The 21,140-nt window shown below is 47.1% G+C and overlaps 1 protein-coding gene across 1 annotated transcript in view; it reads left to right on the top strand.

The window, feature by feature from the left end:
* The window catches only part of dock4b (dedicator of cytokinesis 4b), a 139,022-nt gene that overhangs the window by 44,693 nt on the left and 73,189 nt on the right, over positions 1-21,140 (top strand). The window contains exons 7-12 of the mRNA XM_056578276.1: positions 1-40; positions 6,017-6,168; positions 15,046-15,127; positions 15,402-15,462; positions 15,747-15,879; positions 16,212-16,300. The exon at positions 1-40 is cut by the window's left edge and continues 45 nt beyond it. Coding sequence (XP_056434251.1) covers positions 1-40; positions 6,017-6,168; positions 15,046-15,127; positions 15,402-15,462; positions 15,747-15,879; positions 16,212-16,300 — 557 coding nt within the window. The remainder of the gene's footprint in view (positions 41-6,016; positions 6,169-15,045; positions 15,128-15,401; positions 15,463-15,746; positions 15,880-16,211; positions 16,301-21,140) is intronic.

Raw genomic sequence — 21,140 nt, 5'->3', positions numbered from 1 at the left:
GGACCCCGACGAGATCAGCGTCACAGAGCTCTACAGACTGGTGAGTGACATCGTCACCGCCGCGCCACGTCCTGTGACATCATCACGCCACTCCCTGTGACATCATACGAGCTGCGGGAAGCACAAGATTCGACTGTGTGTTATTTAACTAACCATCGGCGAAAGGGCCTCAATCTTCTGTGGTTAGCTCGGATGTGTGTCTGTTTGTAACACTATATATTGTAGGAGGATAGGATTGTGGCATCAGATATACTAGATGTACTTTAACATACTATAATATAATATACTTCAGTGGATGAGAGTGGAAGTGCGGCACTCAAAGTAAAAATCGTATGCAGCACACTAGATCCAATATGGTCGCGTCACCTTTTTTGTCTATTTCCACACAAGGAACGTTTTTCTAGCGATGCAATCATTCATTCAAGTCCAGGTATTAGTCAGTTCCATGGAGACCATTTCTAGTCGTGCGTTACCTTGGTGCAGGGGTACAGATTATAGCCCTGCCCTGACCACAGTGTCACAGACACGTAGAGGGACAGAGATGGTGCGCATGATGCACTCTGTCCTGTCAAACCGACGGCAACGTTTGGGGAAACTACGTTTTCTCAAGCATCTGACATGTGTGCTAATGATCTGTCTATCACATTCGTAACATGGCTAAATCATCTGAGAAAAATAAATAAAACGGAGAGATGGTGAAACATCGCTTTGCGTAATAATATTCGGTCAACAGAAGGAGCATGGTGCACTGAAGGGTTTACAGTTGTTTACTGTAAAGTTTACAGTAAAAACGGTGAAGGGTTTACAGTGTAAACCCTTCACCGTTTGCTGACGGTAAGACGTCGTACATCCTGTTTATTAGAAAATGCAATACTTTGAGCCGGTGGGCTTTTTTCTCATGAGGGGAAAACACTGGATTTTCCCCCAGACCCCCTCCCCCATATCCCTCACCCCCCCCCACCCCCCACCACCCCCACCACCGACACCACTTCTCCCAGTTTCCCAGTGCTCCATTTGCTGTTACCGTGGCAACCCAGGTTTTCTGCACTGGGGCGGCGTTGACGATGGCGGAGTGAACGCACGTGCGAGCGTGCACGCACGCTGACACAGACACCGACACATACACACACACAGACACACAGACACACAGACACACACACACACACACACACACACACACACACACACACACACACACACACACACACACACACACACACACACACACACACACAGACTCACACACACACACACATAGACACACGTCAGGCCTTCCAGTTGCAGTGGGAACATGAACTTCTTAATCAGTCTGTTGTGTTGTCGTTCCGTCTTAGGTGGCTCTGGTAGTCAAAACAAAGGCAGTTGGGCCCTAATAAAAGCTCTAATGTTCCTCTATTAAGCACCCACCAAAACACCACAAGTCCTCTATTAATGGGAGACAGGCAGAGGAAATGGCAATTACCACACACACACACACACACACACACACACACACACACACACACATACACATACACATACACACACACACATACACCTTCCCCCCAACACACTATCTCCAACCCGGCACTAAAATCACATTGTTATTTCTCGCTGGGGACAATGTGTTTCTTTCTCTACAGACACCAGCCAAACTTTGTCTGGCGTGTTATTGGCCTAATTGTACCAGAATGAAGATCACCTTCACACACTTTCTCTTTGTGTGTGCGTTTTGGGGGGACCTGCAGACTTTACTGCTGCCAGTGTTCCCACAGTAGCCGCTCTGTGCTCGGCTAATTGGAAGAAAGGGGGAACATGCGGCTGGGATTTTTATGGTTCTATTTGTTTCATCTCATTAACGAAGAGAATGTGTAAAGGGACAAAAACAGGATTCATGCGACTCTCAGAAACTGCGAGGAGTGTTTGTGTTTCAGCTCCAATCCCGGGCCCCGTGGGTGGGTGCAATGTGTTCACGGGGAATACTTAGATCGTCGTGTTTCCACGGAACGAGGCGGGCACAGGTGTTCATTTAATTCAATCAATCGACGGATTGAAGTGCAGAAAACAAATCGGATCGACTTATCTCTGATGTTTGTTCTCAAGATGCCAGCACACATTAAAAAGTGCTTATTATCGTGCTTATTAAATTGCTCCGACCGGTGTAAAACCCTTGTATAGAAGTGCGCACATCCCTACTTTGGTGTTTGAGCTGGCACGCGTTCAACCGAGTGTAACAGCCTTAGAGATAAATTCCGATAAATAACGTTCCCTACAGTTGAGAAGTGGCTCTGTGTGAATCTCCAGTGACTCCTGGCTAGGATTTAGCGTTGTTATATTCCACACATCTCAATCCGGGTGCAGCAGAGAAAAAGGGCAGGCCAGAGTGCAGATCCCAGAGCAGTGCGTGATTGATTGCTCGAGTCTGAGCATAGTGGAACATGCTTATCTTACGGTATCTCTAGAGGAGAAACAGCTTGGGAGATTTTGCACATGCAAAGTACACTCCCATCCTACGAATAATGTACACGTGCGCACCCACATGCACACAGACACACTCAATCTCACACTTCAAATATTATATAACTTAGGTTTCCCTCTGCAGGCTTAAACTGGGGATCAGAAGGGGGACTTAGGATGTGAATTAGAAATCTGAGTTGAATAGCATGGGAGAGAAAGACCAAGAGGGAGAGACACTGGGAGATGGAGAGAGAGAGTGAAAGGGCTTGAGAAAGACCTGGGGGGGGGGGGGGGGGGGGGTGGGATGATGGAGAGAGAGAGAGAGAGAGAGAGAGAGAGAGAGAGAGAGAGAGAGAGAGAGAGAGAGAGAGAGAGAGAGAGAGAGAGAGAGAGAGAGAGAGAGAGAGAGAGAGAGAGAGAGAGAGAGAGAGAGAGAGAGAGAGAACAGTAAGGCGGTCACCCTGCACCCCACCACTTCGCTGACGTGCACAGAATACTACTCCGTGCACGCTCATCAAACGGTTGTGGGGCCAACACACATGGGGCCAAACACACACACACACACACACAAACACAGCATACATGGCTGTGAGTTGCCATGGGTGCTGGCGGCTTATCCTCAAAGCTGTCACCCTCTTCACCTAGTGAGTCCAAGGCGCTCCGAGAGACGGTCCCGCTGCGACGCTAAAACACCACACCATGTACCATGTGTGATCTTTTTTTTCTTTGATTTTTTTTCACACCAATTTATTTCCTGCAACACACCGCCATGAAAAGCATGTGCCCGGTGCCTTGTGCTGTCTCCGGTTCGCTGTGGGGACGAAGATGGATGATTATGTAACTTCTGTATAACGAGCATGTGAACCTTAAATCTCGGTAGTTAATTACAGAGTGAATTAGTTCAGTGATTAGAGCTTTGGGGATCGTTGAAAACGTCTTTGAAGGATCTTAATGAACTCTGTTGCTGCATATTAGCAAGAAATAAATAAATATACGGACACAGAATAAATGATGTATAAAAAAATATAGATATGTTTAAATAACCATTACATTTATTAAGTTCACGCTTTTTTTCGAAAGCGTCTCACAACGAGTGCATTCAACCATGAAGATCTATGTCTCAAAAAGTGCAAGAATCAATTGAGTACATATAATTCATTAAAAAGCCTGTGCTACCATAAAGTAACAAGAGGTAAAGAATTTATCACATCACCTGGTGTGATCCAGGTCTTGTGACAGTAGGGAAGAACGGGCAGGGGGGGGGCTGATACGATTAGGCAAGTCACATTGATGGTGTGAGTGGGCATGTGGTCTAAAGTATCCCCAAGAAGACTAACGTACAGGAATGGAAAGTATGCCCAAATCAAATGAGGGAAAAAAGAGCCAACGCAGTGAAGCTCTGCTCGGCCTTACAAAGTCTTGTCTTCCAACTCGGTCGCCTACAAAACAGTCTTGTGATGGACTCCTTTGTCTTCGTATGATGAATCCATCGCCTCAGAAGAGGGGGACTTGGGGGAGAGTCGCTGATTGCTCCATTGGCTCCAGACATGCTGAGTTAACCGCACCCTAGTTAATTGGTAGTGCAATGACTCTGATGGTGATGGCCTAGATATAGAAATGAGTTACCACTGATGGTTAAACAGAAAAAAGAACAGGTAACACATCAATCAGGGACGATGGGTGCAGGGACCTTCCTAAACTGTATTCTATACTGTGTTAAGAATACGTACTCTAAACACTGCACTGGTAATCAGATAATTCACCACAACCCTATGTGCTTGGAGCCCTAGCTTTCATAAAGCTTGGCCATTCAATAATATGGCGGAATAAAACAAAAGGCTAACTGACCCTACCTGACACAGGGCCATTTACAGGCAACAATGATTGAATCCAGTAAACCAAAGCACAGCATTAAACGATACTAGATTTTAGACTGCTAACACCACTACAAAAATGTACAATTGTTATCAGTCTAGTAACACCGCTATAGCTATTTACAATTGTTATCAGTCTAGTAACACCACTTTGTCGGAACACAATTAAACACAAATGTTGTTAAACGAATGCAGCCAGACAGTGCAACGCCAAGCAGCGGACGACTGTAAATATAGTAAATATACCCTGCCTGCTCCAAGCCGTCGTTGGATGCAGGATATCTCCAGAAGTCTGAACGCAGACATCTCCTGCCCCTTCCAGTCCACTGCCCTCCTTCCTCTCGCTCCTCCATCGGGGAGGACTGCCTGTTCCATCTCTATCTATAAAGCTACCTGCAGTGCGCCTTTGATCAGCGCACCAGTGACTCTGGGCGGGAGTCAGCAACCGTCACCCTTACAGAAAAACCTATTACAATACACCCATGTGCTGCAGTCCCGACATACATGTGGGCAGCACCCCTGTGTGTGTGTGTGCGTCTGTGTGTGTGTTATGGCCTAAGAAGTGTGTGTGTGTGTGTGTGTGTGTGTGTGTGTGGGGGGGGGAGGGGGGAGGGGGCTGTCATTCCAGGCATGTGGTTTGTGGTGTGGTAATGTGCGTCTTTTTTACATAGGTCGTCTATTTACACACACACACCCCCACACACACGCGCACACACACACACCCCCACACGCGCGCGCGAACACACACACACACACACACACACACACACACACACACACACACACACACACACACACACACACACACACACACACACACACACACACACACACACACACACTTCCCTTCTCCTTCCTTCCTTCTGCTTAATGCAGGGTGAGATCTGGCAGCCGTGCCACTAGCCATCTGGTGTGTGGGTGAGTGTGTGTGTGTGTGCGTGCGTGTGTGTGTGCGTGTGTGTGTGTGTGTACCCCACCGCTGTGCTTAATTCTGCCAGCAGTACTTGTCTTTTGTGAATGTTGACAGCAGATTTGAATAATCCCTGTGTGTCATGGATACGGGTGCGGCGGCATATCATCAGCAGACCCGCTGCTCGGCCGCCGGTAAACAGCCCTTAGGTTACCGCCGTGTGTCAGAGGACCGTAGGCCCGCCGTGGAGGTGCACCAGCTGCACTTTCACTCCCTTGATTGTTTTTTCTTATACTTTTGTTTTTTCAAAGCTTATGGTCATGAAAACAATTCACATGTGTTTTAGGGCTGAAGCTGCAGTCTTTAAATCTAGCCTTTGAATAAATACCTGCCCTTGATAATAACATTTTAATTCACCATTGCGTGTATTATCATGTGATTGAGCCTAGGTTTAAGTTATTCTTTGCTTTTTGGTCTTTTTTGTTTATAATTCATGTATTTAGATGGAAGTCGCTATGCTTACTTTTTGAATTTCTCTTCCCTTCTCCTTCGTCTCCTCTCCCCTTCCTCTCCATCCCTCTCCTCTTCCATCCCTCTCCACCCTCTTCTCCCACCCTCCTCCTCCTCCTCCTCCTCCTCCTCCTCCTCCTCCTCCTCCTCCTCCTCCTCCTCCTCCTCCTCCTACATATACCTTGTCCTCTCCTCCTCTACTCCTCCTCCCCCTTCATCTTTCCCCCCACCCCTCCCCCTCCTCTCAACCCCCCCCCCCCCCCCCCCCCCCCCCCCCCCCCTCCAGATGGAGCACCGTCATCGTAAGAAGGACACCCCCGTGCCGGCCAGCACCCACCACCTCTTTGTCAACATGAAGAGCTTAATGGGCGCCAACCTGGGGGAGGAGCTCGAGGTCTTCTTCCACATCTATGACGGACGGGAGAATAAACCAATCAGGTAACAAGAGGTCACGACACCTTATCCGTCACCCAGTAATCCGATTTGTGCTGGATGAGATACTCTGATCTGAGTGTCCGTTGCGGAAGGATATCTATAAATAAATATAATAGTTAATTGTTCAGTGGTAAAAGGTAAACTACTCAAAGACATTTTATGCAATATTTTATATAAAAATTAAATGACATGCAATATTTTCGTATGTCGAATATTTTATTCCATTAGTCTTGGCAACCTCTGCTACAATGTGTCGTTTAAAGCCTTTCTGTCCCTCTGTGAATTTGGGAAGGAACTAGCCGGCATTTTTTCATTGACAGACAGGATTTTTACCCAATCGGTTAACAAGTGATTACAGCAAGTCCCTCCCCCCCGTCATCGAGTTCTGCGGATGTGTCATTATCTCATGGGAGAGAAGTCGTCTTCTTCTGCCACTGAGAGTCACGGAGGAACGTACACACTCTTTCCGTTCAGACTGTCTTCGGGAGTCAGTTCGTTTTGCAAATTGCTTTTGTCGAGCAAATTGCCTCATGCATATTCACGCGATTCTAATGTGCTACTTTATACCGAACGTGGCACAGACAAAACATTAAAATTACTGTAGAAACAAATCTCGAAGCCCTTGAGCTGGGCACAGCTGGAGAGGATGAGAAATCACTTTCATTTCTTAGCCGTCGGACTGCAACTTTTGAGTGTGTGGGTGTCTTGTGTGTACGTGTGTGCGTGCGGCTGCTGTGTCATGCCATTAAATGCTGTGTGTTTGAGCTGTTAAATACATCACAGGGCTACAGCGGCGCAGTGTGCTAACCCGGTAGCATGGAATGCAGAGGAAGAACGAGGCCGTGTTATTTTCTCCTTAAACCAGCGTCTGTGGAGTCCAAATAACAGAGTGGTGACCTTGTAGTCTGCAGTTAAGTTACGCCACCGTGGTTCCTGTAAGGCCTGTCACGGGCACACACACACACACACATGGACACACACGCGCACGGACGGACGGACGCACACACACACACATGTACACACACACGCGCGTGCGTGCATGCAAGTCGGCAATGACCACCACACACACAGCTGTAATTGGAGTGGAAAACACTCAAAGCAGTCCACACAGGCATACATGTGTGTGTGTGTGTACACACACACACACACACACACACACACACACACACACACACACACACACACACACACACACACACAGACACACACACACACACACACACACACACACACACACACACACAGACACACACACACACTAGGGATGTGTCGGTCGCGACTGATTCGTTACAAAGAACGAATCCCGAACGTGAACGACAAGAACTGGTTCCCCAAAACAAGAAGAACTGGTTCTTTGATTCTTTTTTTTTAACATCAACCAAACATATGGTCACGTAAATAAAATATACAAACGAACAGAGCTCCGTCTCCCCGCGACTCATATTGATTGAGTCTACAACTTCCTCAAAGATTCAGCCAATGAGAGGTAACAATGGTGTTGGAATGGCACCTGGGTAAACCAATGACAAGGCGGTACCGTCGAATATGCGCGCTTTCTCTCTCTGACGTATCTTGGGTCATACCATTCGACTCATATATCCCCCTACATTTTTTCGAAAATAGACTTGACCTCCATCTGTTTATTGGATAAACACATTTCCCAATCCCAGGAGTCTTTGCTCCATTCTACGTCAATTTAAGAACAAACAAAGAAATTAAACTGCAGTTCGTATTTTTTATTTATGACCATGCAAGTTCTGTAATGCCTGAACAATGAAGAATTAAATGTAAAGTAAAATAAAATTATAAATGTAAAACCATGAATGAAATATAGAGAGTAAGCAAGTGGTATAAATATTGGTGGGACGTTCGACATACTATATAGCAGGCATCTCCAAACGGCGGACTGCGGACTTGACGGTCCTATCCAGACCCACGACATATACAAAAAAAAAATTATAAAAAAAAGTTTTTTTATTTTTAATTTTTTTTAAGATGTAATCTGACGTAACGAACGAATCAAAACGAACAAATCAAATAAACGAATCGTTATAGTGAACTGAACTGAAAGAACTAGTTCCCGGAAAAGAATCATTTTGCCCATCCCTAACACACACACACACACACGGACACACACACGGAAAATGGAGTTGTAAAAAAACATATCCTGACACTTAAAGCAATACACACGCACACATGTAAATGAGGCGTGGGCCAGAAAGGAATCTGTGTCTCTCCATTTGACACCCCCTTTTTCCTCCGGTGGCCGCAGCCGCCCCCCGAGTTTCATTAAATCCACCGTCCTCTGTCATTACCCGTTTTATGTAGATGATACGGACTTGATGAAAAGCTCCCTTCGCTCGGTCAGCTTAGCCTCTTAGTTTGACGGTCTCCTTGGAGCGTATGATTCAGACCTGGGAATAAATGAGGGCAACACATAGAACAGAGAAGAACGTGACGCACTAGTTGGATTTTTGACCTTTCCCTCCATGAGGTGGTTTGAAAACAAGACCTTTAAAAAATAAATGTATGGTGAAAACGTGGTGGGTTTGGAGGGAGGAGTCTGTAGTTTGGTATTGCTCAACGGCTCTTCGGCGTTGCTGTTGTTCGCTTTGAAGGGCCTTTAACAAACACTGCATTCGTCTTCATGTTAGATCTTTAATCAGGTGTAATTGCGTCTTGTCAGGCTATAGGGGAAGCATTGAATGGAACGCTCATTTAATTGAGAGTTAATTAATTAAAGGCCTCCTGTATCTATATTGCACCCGCAACTGTTTTTGTTGAAAGAGAAACAGAGAGAAAAAGAGAGTGTGTATGTGCGTTTCTATTTTAAGCTCGGGTGTGAGTCCGTCTGCCTCGTGTTGATGATGCGTGAACTGGAGTGTGTCGGAGACGGCGTGACACGAATACACAAACACACACACTTGGAAACAGGGAGAAGGTCTCTATATAATAGCGTTCTTCTGACTCTTACCTCTCTCCCTCTCGCGCGCGTGCTCGCGCTCTCGCTCTCTCTCGCTCTCTCTCGCTCTCTCTCGCTCTCTCTCTCCCCCGCTCTCTCTTTCACTCTGTCTCTCTCTCTCTGTCTCTCTCTCTCGCTCTCTCTCTCCCCCACTCTCCCTCTCTCTCTCCCCAGCTCTCTCTCTCTCCCCCGCACTCTCTCTCTCTCTCTCTCTCTCTCTCTCTCTCTCTCTCTCTCTCTCTCTATCTATCTCTCTCTCTCTCTCTCCCCCCCCGCTCTCTCCCCTCTCTCTCTCTCTCTCTCTCTCTCTCTCTCTCTCTCTCTCTCTCTCTCTCTCTCTCTCTCTCGTCACTAATTATAGAGCAGATCTTTATTCCGTTGTCCCCGTTTGTCTCAAAGTGAGCGAATAGCATCCATTGCTATCGATGAGGGTTGATGGTTTTTCTCTTCCTGTATTTCGGTCTAACTCTTTCTGCCTCCCTCTGTTTCTCTTTTATTTCCTTTTTAAGTTTAATCGTCAAAGACCTAAGCCCTTATGAACTTAATCGACAACTGAAGATACAAATTTAGTCCAACTCGCATAGCCTCGCGTGATATGCACTTTTCAACAGATAATTTTATACAGCACTAATAATCAGTGTCATCATTATTTATGCTAATAGTCATATATTCAACTTGTTCTTGAGAGAATGAGCGAGAAATGAAGTCTATGCCAGTCCTCATTTTCCACATCCCTTTTTTTATCTAATCTTGGTTAATTATTTTCACACCAGATGTGGGGGTAGAGTGTGTGTTTTTGTGTGTGTCCATTTGTGTGTGTGTGCGTGTGTGTGTGTGTGTGTTTGTGTGTGCCTAATTGGCACACTTTTCAGATGGGAATCTGCAGGCAGGCTAACGGCAGGCTACCAAAGATGTCCCTCTCAACACACACACACACACACACACACACACACACACACACACACACACACACACACACACACACACACACACACACACACACACACACACACACACACACACACACACACACACGCCCGAACACAATGCCACCGACATTGAAAGCCACAATCAAATGGCTCCCTGCCAGGTAATTGTGTGTGTGTGTTTGTGTGTGTGTGTGACAACAGATGGATGTCTGACCCGCTATCTCTGTTCCGAGCAGCACAGTCAATGCCTATTCAGGACGGTCTTTGTGTGCCCTCACTTGCTCACTCTCTCCTCTTCCTCCCCTCCCCATTCTCTCTCTCTCTCTCTCTCTCTCTCTCTCTCTCTCTCTCTCTCTCTCTCTCTCTCTCTCTCTCTCTCTCTCTCTCTCTCTCTCTCTCTCGCAAACACAACCTCTCCAAGGTACCACTTTATCATTAGACACACACACACTCGCACACCTTACACACTACACAAAAGTCTCTTTCTCTCACGCTCGCTATATCTCTTACTCTCAGTCATTCCTTCACTCACTAACTCACACACACACACACACACACACACACACACACACACACACACACACACACACACACACACACACACACACACACACACACACACATACCTGGTATAGCCTTTCTCCAGGAAGCAGCCTCTCTTTGTGTGTGTGTCGGTGTGTGCGCCTGGGTATGGTTAGGCGTGCAGGTTGCACTGCAAGGCGTGCTTTCCTGTCGTGATGAGAAATGCGCCGGGCTGACACTAAGGCAAACCGCCGTGCCTGTCATGTGGTGGACGCTGTATGTGCGCCCTGTGGCCTATCTATCGCACAGGGTCTCTTGGGTGCAGCGCACACACACACACACACACGCATACAAACGCACACAGGAACCATGCGAATGCAAAAGCACACGCTATCGTTTGATTTTAAACAGCATTGTGAGCGCAGTACAACCCAATCTACCATGATCTGCTTTGTAATATCTGCGGCATAAACCAATTTATCGCAAATTTCTCATCTAGAATGAAATTATTACATCAAATACATTACATATGAGTATGACACATATCCCTAAATGTGAAGTGTAGGATAGACAGCGATATGTTTGAACAGGACTACCCGTCTCTTGAACACTTTTGGAACAAACCTCTTCATGCCAGTCGAACGTATAGCTCAACCTGCTTGCGTATGCAGCAACCATTTAGCAGACTCTTGTGGTTTAAAGGGTTAAGGTGTTAGGGCATCTCGCTCAGGGATGCCTGCAGGCTAAGCGGCAGACATTAGCGCTAAAGCCCAGTACCTTGTGGCTGGGCATGGAACATCTTTGGCCACCAAACCTCCAGCTGCTGTGTACATTCGTTATGGATTCTGAGGTTTCACATGAGGATCATCTCTCTCTCTCTCTCTCTCTCTCTCTCTCTCTCTCTCTCTCTCTCTCTCTCTCTCTCTCTCTCTCTCTCTCTCTCTGTCTGTATCTTTCTCTTTCTCTCTCTCTTTCTGTCTCTCTCTCCATCATAATGCGAATATTGAAAAACGTTTTTTTTTTTGTAGAACCGTGAGAGGAGGAAGAGCCGAGTGGCTCTCTTGACCCTCTCTTAAGGAACTTCTTATCACAGCTTGGAAACCCTCTCATGCACAGATTAAATTACACTCCACTTATATATCCACCTCAGGTTGTCATGGTGTGTGTGTGTGTGTGTGTGTGTGTGTGTGTGTGTGTGTGATACTACTGCTTAATCTACCCAGAATCACAAGGTGGGACTCACTCTCTCCCTCTCTGCATACTAACTCGCCATCTCGCCGTCAGAAAAGCACCATACCTCACGGTGGGGGGGGGGGGGGGGGGGGAAACGGCAAACAGGAAGTGCAGTTGGCTGCATGCCGGGAGCCTACAGATATAGAGAGAGAGAGAGAGAGGGAGAGGGAGAGAGAGAGAAGGGGGAGACGGATAGAGAGAATATAAAGGAGAGAGAGAAGGGGGGGGGGGGGGGGAGAGGGAAGCCGACCATTCATGTTATGCTAATGAGGGGGTTGTGATAGAGAGAGATATGGTCCCACCGGGGGAGATGGGAGTGTGTGTGTGTGTGTGTGGGGGGGGGTATGGATAGCGAGACACTGCTCTGCCCTCAGCTCTGGAGATGGGCATACTGCAGCTGGGAGGGGAGATGAGTAGCATGGGGGGCGTGGTTAGCTTGTGTGTGTGTGTGTGTGGGTGTGTGCATTTGTGTGTGTGTGTGCGTGCAATGTGCAAGTTTGTGTGTGTGTGTGTGTGTGTGTGTGTGTGTGCATTTGTGTGTGTGTGCGTGCAATGTGCAAGTCTGTGTGTGTGTGTGTGTGTGTGTGTGTGTGTGTGTGTGTGTGCGCGATACCGAAAGACAGGAAAGACAGAAGCCCCATGTGGGTGAAGGAATGGTTTGGGGGACACTATTGTGACTCTCACTGCATCGGAATCTGTGTCCACGCGACACCACGCACTCGGCAGTCACCTCAAATAACACCTTAATCCCGGTGATATAAGCCCCGTTATCCACCGACGACGTTCACAAGACATGCGCCGTTTGCATAATGGCCATAGTCCATCGCTGAGACCGCTTTGTGGCGCACAATGCAACAACAACCTTGTCATCGCCCCAAATCCTTCGCAGTACATCAGCGATTAGGAGCCCCCACTGCCCCCCCTCTGCGCCCCTACCTCTCCTCTCCCTTATTGTGGATAAACACGCACAAAAGACAGACGCGCCGCTTGTCCCCAAACTGTACGGAGCCTTTGTCCCCGGAGGACCCTAATAGCCCCGCCTCCCTTTGTCCCCCGCCTCCTTTGTCCTGCCGCTGCAGGTGACGCCATGCGACGCTCTTAAGTCGGAAGCGCTCGCCGCAAATCTCGTACAAATTTGGCGCGCCTTTTTTTATTTCTATCGAGGGATGAATGGGAAGCGTCCCGGGTTCTCCGCCGCACGCCGATGCCAACGCCGGGGGGGGGTCGGGTGGGAGGGAAGGGGGGAAGTAGCTCTTTGTCAGCCCCGGTTCCTTTACAAGGTTTTTCTCCGCTGCTTATCGGGCGAGTGTGAAAGTCACCTAACGGGATTAGCAGCGGCGGCGGCGGCGTTCGCTCGCCAGCTCGGATGAGACGCGCCCAGCGGGGGGGCCACGACAGCGGGCGCTGTTCTGGGCACACACTGGTTTTTTGGGGTGTGTGTGTGTGTGTGTGTGTGTGTGTGTGTGTGTGTGTGTGTGTGTGTGTGTGTGTGTGTGTGTGTGTGTGTGTGTGCGAGATGGAGAGAGGGCCAGAGAAGGGGAAATACAGGAAAAAATAAAATAAAACTACAAAGGGAGTGAATAGACTTTGACCACAACATGACCTACACCATTCCCCATCTGAGCAGAAGGCCTTTCAGATCAGAGCTGCTTTGATTCGAGAGGCTTTTGGCCACTTTTTTTTCCACAGAAAGGATTCCATTTTAAAAAGCTCACCCTGGTGTGTTCAAAGTTCAGGCTCCATTTTTCGTCCCTGGTCCCTGGACGGGCGACAAGCTGATAACCAATTCAATCGTTCAACTGGCCTTACAGATGCATTGCATACATAGGACACCGGACACCAGAAGACGGATAGGGTTTACACCGTCCCACGGTGGTGGTATTGTTTCTTAGGTGTTCAGGTCCATCCTTGAGATGATCTTTCTGAAAAATAACCGGATTTACCAAAGCCATTTGTTTTGTAGAACACTTGTCTTGTTCAAGAAAGTCTAATTTATTCTAGCCTAGGGGTTTGATTAAATCACAATTTTGGTTGAAGATGGATTATGATTGGATTAAGTGTTATATAATCAGGGTGGGTGAATTTGAGGCATAAATTGTAGTTTGAGTACTTTCGAGTTGATTTTGTGAAAAGAGAAGCATTATATAAATGCTTGTCTACTTTTTCGTCAACTCTGTCTCGAAACTAAACTCCAACTCTCACTCTCTACTTACAAAATGTGTGGGATGTTTGCGGAATAATTATACATTCACTCTGAAGTGGATTAAATCGAAACCCCTCCATAGCGGTTAAAAAGTAAAAGGCATCAAAATGGCTTCCTTCAACTGTAAACGATAATCAACATTGAGTCTGTGTTTGTTTGTTTCAAACTGCCACACCGTTTTTGCTCATTCGGTATTCTATTTATGATCTTTGCCAATCAACGTCAACCTCATTTGACTTTGGGCTTGATGTCCCTCTTCGCCGTGTGTCTCTTCACTGAGCGACGGGGATCTGGGTTAGCATGTCCCTCTCGGATCGCTCTTCTCTCCCCCAGTGAACGCCCAACCTCATGAATATTAGATTCAGTCGACGACGAGCACACCGTGGTTTGAGTGTGCTGTCAGAAACGAAGCTAAAAGGGCTTTGTTGGGGGTTCGGTTTTTGTTTTGTTGTTTTTTTGTTATTTTGTCGCTTCTTTTATCGGGGTAAAGTCATTTTTTATTCATATCTGTTGGGCTAACCCCTCGTTTTGCAATTCTATTATTTAGTCAATCGCCCTATTTCTCATCTCCCTTCGCAGCGTTTCCGGTTGGTTATTGTCTTCAGAGTATTCCGATTTGCAGGCTTGTGCATGAGCTTCAAACTTTGATGATTTTATTAGTTTCCTAAAAATGTCTAACTCTGTCTTGATGAAATGGTACTGTATGACTTCCCTGACTGCTGTCTCTCCTTCACCTTCTCTCTATACCTCTCTGTTTGTCCTTTTCTTCTTCTCTATCTCCCTTCCTGTCCTTCTCTTTCCCTCTCTCTTCCTCTCTGTTTCTCCTTCTCCTTCCCTCTCTCTTCCTCTCGCTCTCTCCTTCTCTCGTGTCTCCCTCTCTCCTCCCCTCTCTCTTCCTCTGTTTCTCCTTCTCTCCTTCTCCTTCCCTCTTTCTGCCTCTTCTTCTCTTCTCTCTTTCTCTCTCTCTCTCTCGCTCTTCCTCTCCTTCTCTCCTTCGCTCTCTCCTTCTCTCCCTCTCTCCTTCTTTCCAGTGAGCGATTCTTTGTGAGACTCAATAAGACTGGAGTGCCCAAGTCCCCGGAGAAGACGGAGAGACAATGCACTCTGTTTGTGGTGAGCCGCGCTGCACGCACACACGTGTGTTTATGTGTGAACTTGTTAAAAAGACGTGTGAAACGACAGCATCTATGAAGCATTCAACACTCAATGAAAGCACGCACAACATTGCACGGACAACAAAACCGCACACACAGCCAACGACTACTTCTGGACACATTTTGTTTGGATTAGCTTTTCTCCTGTTTTACTCTAAAGTGAGAGTTTATCGTGTGGCTACAGTGTCATTGTGTCTGATGAGTCTTCTTTGGTGCCTTTTTCACACCATCAGGATCTGGGCAGCAGCGACCTGAGGAAAGATGTTTACATTGTGGTTCACATCGTCAGAATAGGTGAGATCGTGTTTGTGCGTGCACGCTTGTGTGGGTGTCCTTGTTAGTGTCCGATGTAAACATTTGTTTTTTTTGTTTGCTCATGTGTGTGTGTGGTCACGCACGTTAATATATGTGTGTGTGCGTTTCTTTGTGTGTGTGTGTGTGTGTGTGTGCGCGTCTTTGCGTAAGTGTGTTTGGGTATGTGTGTTTTAACATGTGTGTGCCTGTGTGTGTGTGTATCTGTGTGTATGTGTGTGTGTGTTCTAACATTTTTGTGCGTGTGTGTGCGTGTGTGTGTGCAGGGAGGATGGGCACGGGGGAGAAGAAGAGCCTGTGTAGCGTTCAGTACCGCCGCCCGTTTGGCTGTGCGGTGGTCAGCATCGCAGACCTGCTCACCGCAGACTCCAAAGACGACCACCTGCTCAAAGTCTACTCGTGAGTCCCGTTCCCAAGCTCTGGTTCAGGAAGTCTTGAGGCAGACGTTGGCTGCTGTGGGAGTTTGTTCCTGCAACATTGACGTTATTGTATTACAATCCACAGAACAGCAACAATTATGAAAGAATATTAAAATAACATAGACAGAATATAATTGTAAAAAAAAATCTGTTTCTGCAAAATGGAGTTTTATTATTACTCTATGTCACATTTGTATGCTCTCTTTCTCATTAAATTAACCTTGTCATCGCGCATTGAGTTATCAAGAAACCACAGTGTAATGTGTACGTGCTTCATGGTGAATGAATGGCTTGTGTGTGTCCGCCCGGCAGGTGTACCACGGAGAGCGAGTGGCACCAGATCCACGAGAACCTCATCAAGAAGGCCAGCTCCCGATACAACCTGTCTGGCTCCAACACAGGTACGCACGCCGCCATTTTGTCCCCTGCCTGTGTTCTGCTGCCAACTGTGTCACAAAGATAACGGCTTTTTACAAGAACGTAGCCGTTTAGCGAAATTCCAAAATACTGCTTATGCAGTGTCATATTGTTCAACTCAAACGCAGCACACACATTTCGATTTATATGTTAAAATGTCTTCTTGTTGCTTTTCTTTTGTACTTTTTTTTTTTTTTGTTTACTGTTGTATTTTTCTGATTGGCTGCTAGACTAGACCACTTCAGGTTTGAATCCGTAGAAGGGGCAAAATCGCCTCGGATTAATTATCTCTCCATTCCATATCAACAGTAATAGAGGCGTGTGCTCTAGACAAGGAGAAGCGATACACATTCTAATGCTCCCGTCCAACACGTGGGGTGTAGTGTCTTCCTCTTCCACAACACAACAAACGATCAAAGCGGGCCACCCGCTGAGGATCATCTCCGGCACGGCGGAACAGTGTCAGCCGCGTCTACAGGCAGACGCCCCCCCCCCCCCCCCCCCCCCGCCAGAGTGGTCGTTTGTTTATGTAGCGCGGAAAGAAAGAATTGTGATACTAATTCGCTCCCAACGTGTTTTGTGAAACACGGCCTCCTGCAACCTGCTGGAGGCCTGTTGTTCCTGACAGCATGGCGACTCCCGACTGTTGTGTTCTTAACCGGTCCGACAACAAAACCTCTCTGTCGGTGTGCATCATTGTTTCCCCGTAACTCCCCGACGGCTTCATAACGCATAAACTGCACTGCGTTGCGTTTTTTTGGCACGGGGAAGAGAAACGACAAAATGAAAGGGAGAAGAGAAGAGGGAGGGGAGTCTTCTCGGAGCCAGGGAGGAATACAAATCAAACTTTGGCACTGATCCACTGAATAAGCTCCTTGGTACACACACACACACACGCACACGCACACACACAAACACACCAAGACACACACAGAGACCCCACAGACACAGCCACACACACAAACGCACGCACGCACGCACACACACTCTCTTCGAAAACCAAATAATTACTTGAGGCGACGCACAACTCGAGAATATTAAATAATCATGGATAATCTTGGGAGAATGCGGGTGGGGGGGGGGGGGGGGTGTGGGGGGGGGATGGAGGAGAGCGGTAATTACATCTCCAGACAAAGAATCATTTAGCGGTCTCTTCACGCCACAGCGCTTTAATTGAGGATCACAATGTGGCATCGCGCACGCTCGGCCCCCAAACCCAACTTGGGGCGAGAAACCCTTGGATTGGGAGATGTTTGCCACGCTTTTCTCTGCAAAGATGATCTGATTAAGGAGGGGGAGAGTGCGAGGGAGACGGGGAAAGAGAGGGGATGAAGGGAAAATCACTATGAGGGCCTGAGTCTTATTCTATTGTTCCCGATGAGTAGAGAGCGTACGTGGAAGCATGCAGAGTCCCAGAGATGAAACGCTGCAACTGGCGTATTTTTTTTCAGAGCGTGCCGACTTTTTGGTGAGGGCAGCTTCGGGGCGCATTGAGTTGAAAACATCGGAACTTTCCAGAAATGCGCTTGTGTTGTCGCGGTCACGCCTTTGCAGGCGGACAGTCGCGTGTCAGCGGGGGCAGGACTCGTCACCCCTTTAACCAAGACGATGGAAAGGAGGCGTGTTTGGTTTGCGTCTGCTCAATGCAGAGCTTTACGACATGTCCGACAGATACCGTCAAAAGCCTTCTAAATATAATATAAATATAGATAAAAGCAAAGGGGCGACGCTAGTTGTTCGCACGACAGCTGTGAAAGCGCTGATAAATTTGCGCTTTTCTGCTAGACAAAAAGGGCTATGTGGGCACTGGCTCTAAGAAACAGAGACAGAGAGCTGGCTCTAGAGCAGGGATGGGCAACTGGCGGCCCACGGGCCGCATGCGGCCCGCGGGCCGCCAGTTGCCCATCCCAGATGAATTGCACAGTAAAACATGGTAACTGAAGCAACGGAAAGGCAGGAAGACAAACTGACACAGATCCCCGCATCGTCACCCGGAGATGAACACTGAATCAAACACATTGCCTAACCCTACCTCAAATTACAATCCCACATCACAAATAAATTGATGACGCTTCTTCTCATAACACCCATGTCCTCGACTTTTCCCGCCTTTAGCTGTCATTTTGTCTGAGATAACACGCTAACGCCATGCCATCAGATTTGACACCCCTACTTTGAGCAAAACGCATCATGGATGTTAGCTGCTTAATGCTTCCTTCTCGGTCTATGACATTGCTGATATTGTGTTGAATGTTTTTATGTTGCCGAGTACTGCGGTGTGCTTTATACTTTGAACAGTGATTATCCTCGCAGGAGAACATTAAGATGACTAAGCTGGCTCAGATGGGATTATACAGTATTATGGGCTGCCTCAACGGTTGGTTAAGGCGATATTACCGGTAGATCCGTCAACATTTTTGTCAAGGTGTTTATACTGTTATGATGTTGAGCACCCAGGAATGTGCAACTGAAAGTCAGCGAGAAACAGCCAACATTCCAGAGGCGTAACTGTGAATGGTCATGCTGAACAACAGTGTGTCATAAGGAATTGTCTAAAAATTTGGCAGAATTGTGCATTCCGATAAACACCAGCATTTATATCCACGTAAAGAGGCATCTCTTTCTCCTTCACCGATGAAGGGGTTTGTTTGGATGAAGATTCAACTACGGTAATTAAATGAGGGCGGGAAATTATTGTTGGGCTCTCAGAAAATCTATATTTGAACAATGAACACACACTCACACGACGGATGCAATGATACGCACACACACACACACACACAAACACGCAAACACAATTGATTATGTAATTTCATTGGAAATAGCTCTAAAGCAGGTGTGTGTGTGGGGGGGGGGCTTGCTCTCAGTGCTTTGGCTACACTGAGCTTCTCTATTAAGAGCCTTTACATTGTTTTCCATCATGCACCTGTCTGCCAGTGATATTAAGCGTGGATTGCTCTGTATTGATCTGGTGTTTATATGATATCTTTTCTAGAGAACAATGCTCGAAGTCCCTACAGAGAACTTTGCCACCAGTTTGTTGAAGTTTCCACCCACTTCCCTCTCCTACCAACGTTGTTTTGCTGTTTCGTGTCTTCGTATTGAGTTGATCTTGTGCTCAGCCCATCTGTTTGTGTGCTACTGGATAAAGTAGTGCTGTATGACTCTGATTGATTCACTTAATGACTCATATCATCATTCCAGCACCTAACAGATGTGATGTGGGGGCACAAATTACGAAAATAAGAACAACATTTCTTACAGAATCAGTATTCACACCATATCATAATTTGTGAGTGTGGTTGTGTGTGTGTGTGTGTGTGTGTGTGTGTGTGTGTGTGTGTGTGTGTGTGTGTGTGTGTGTGTGTGTGTGTGTGTGTGTGTGTGTGTGTGTGTGTGTGTGTGTGTGTGTGTGTTCGTTTTACAGTAGGAGGTCTCGATTTGACAGTAACTCCAACAGTTTTAGAGTGTTAAACAAGCGTCTTTAAGTTTAAATGAACCACCTGTTTCAGCACGAATTCGAACACTAAGAGATTCCAAAAAAAGTTTTGGGCTCGGAGTTCTTTGAAGAAGTCTTATCCTGCAGAGCAGGGTAGAACGTTCACAAACAGGTTGACTTGTACAAAACAGGATTGTACACCTATTATCTTAATGGCAGTCCTATTATAGTTAAAGCGACAAAGTGGCATACTGGGAAGATCATTTAAGGGAGAGAGCGAGAGCGGGAAAGAGAAAGACAACTGACAGGTGAGGCTGGGTCCAATAAAGGCGTCGGTAAATCTGGAAACCATCTATTATTCAAGCTTCTCAAGTCATTACACACTGCTCTTTTCATGAGAACAATGGACATGGAGTGGTCATTTAAAGTGAGCTGTCTGTTTCAGTCAGAGTAGGGGTGTGTGTGTGTGTGTGTGTGTGTGTGTGTGTGTGTGTGTGTGTGTGTGTGTGTGTGTGTGTGTGTGTGTGTGTGTGTGTGTGTGTGTGTGTGTGTGTGTGTGTGTGTGTGTGTGCGCACGTCATGTGTATAGAGATGATGGATTTTGACCTCGTAAGAAACTGCCTCGTTGCAAACATTGTGTCCATATGTTTGCATGTGGGTGTCAGTGATGAATGTATGAAAGGATGTAACACACTCATGCCTGAGCATTGTTATGTTTTGGGTGTAGATGTGGTTGAGATTGACAACAGGGTAGATCCGGATATGCACATCCATATCCGCATTTGTGTGAGTGGTGAGCTCAGTGTGTGTGTGTGTGTGTGTGTGTGTGTGTGTGTGTGTGTGTGTGTGTGTGTGTGTGTGTGTGTGTGTGTGTGTGTGTGTGTGTGTGTGTGTGTGTGTGTGTGTGTGTGTGTGTGTCTGTGTGTGTGGCCTCGCTCTGCGGCACTCCCTCCAAGTGATCCTGGCGGTGAGCCAGAAGTTACCCATTAGCAACCAATTAGCCTAACAGAAATCAGCACACTGCCATTCACACACACACACACACACACACACACACACACACACACACACACACACACACACACACACACACACACACACACACACACACACACACACACACACACACACACACACACACACTCTCACACACACAGAGAGACAACTAAACACACACACACACACTGGCCCAACTGCTAGGGAAATTACCAAAGATGGAGGGCGAGAGCGACATATAACGGGGGAGAGACATAAAGAGGGGGAGAGTGACGTATAGAGGGGGAGAGAGACATGAGGAGGGGAAGAGAGACATAAAGAGGGGGAGAGTGACGTATTGAGGGGGCGAGAGACATGAGGAGGGGAAGAGAGACATAAAGAGGGGGAGA

Source organism: Gadus chalcogrammus, chromosome 19 (genome assembly GCF_026213295.1).
Source record: "Gadus chalcogrammus isolate NIFS_2021 chromosome 19, NIFS_Gcha_1.0, whole genome shotgun sequence".
Taxonomy (NCBI): Eukaryota; Metazoa; Chordata; class Actinopteri; order Gadiformes; family Gadidae; genus Gadus; species Gadus chalcogrammus.
Note: the sequence above shows the minus strand (reverse complement) of the source record. Positions and strands in the feature narration are given on the sequence as shown.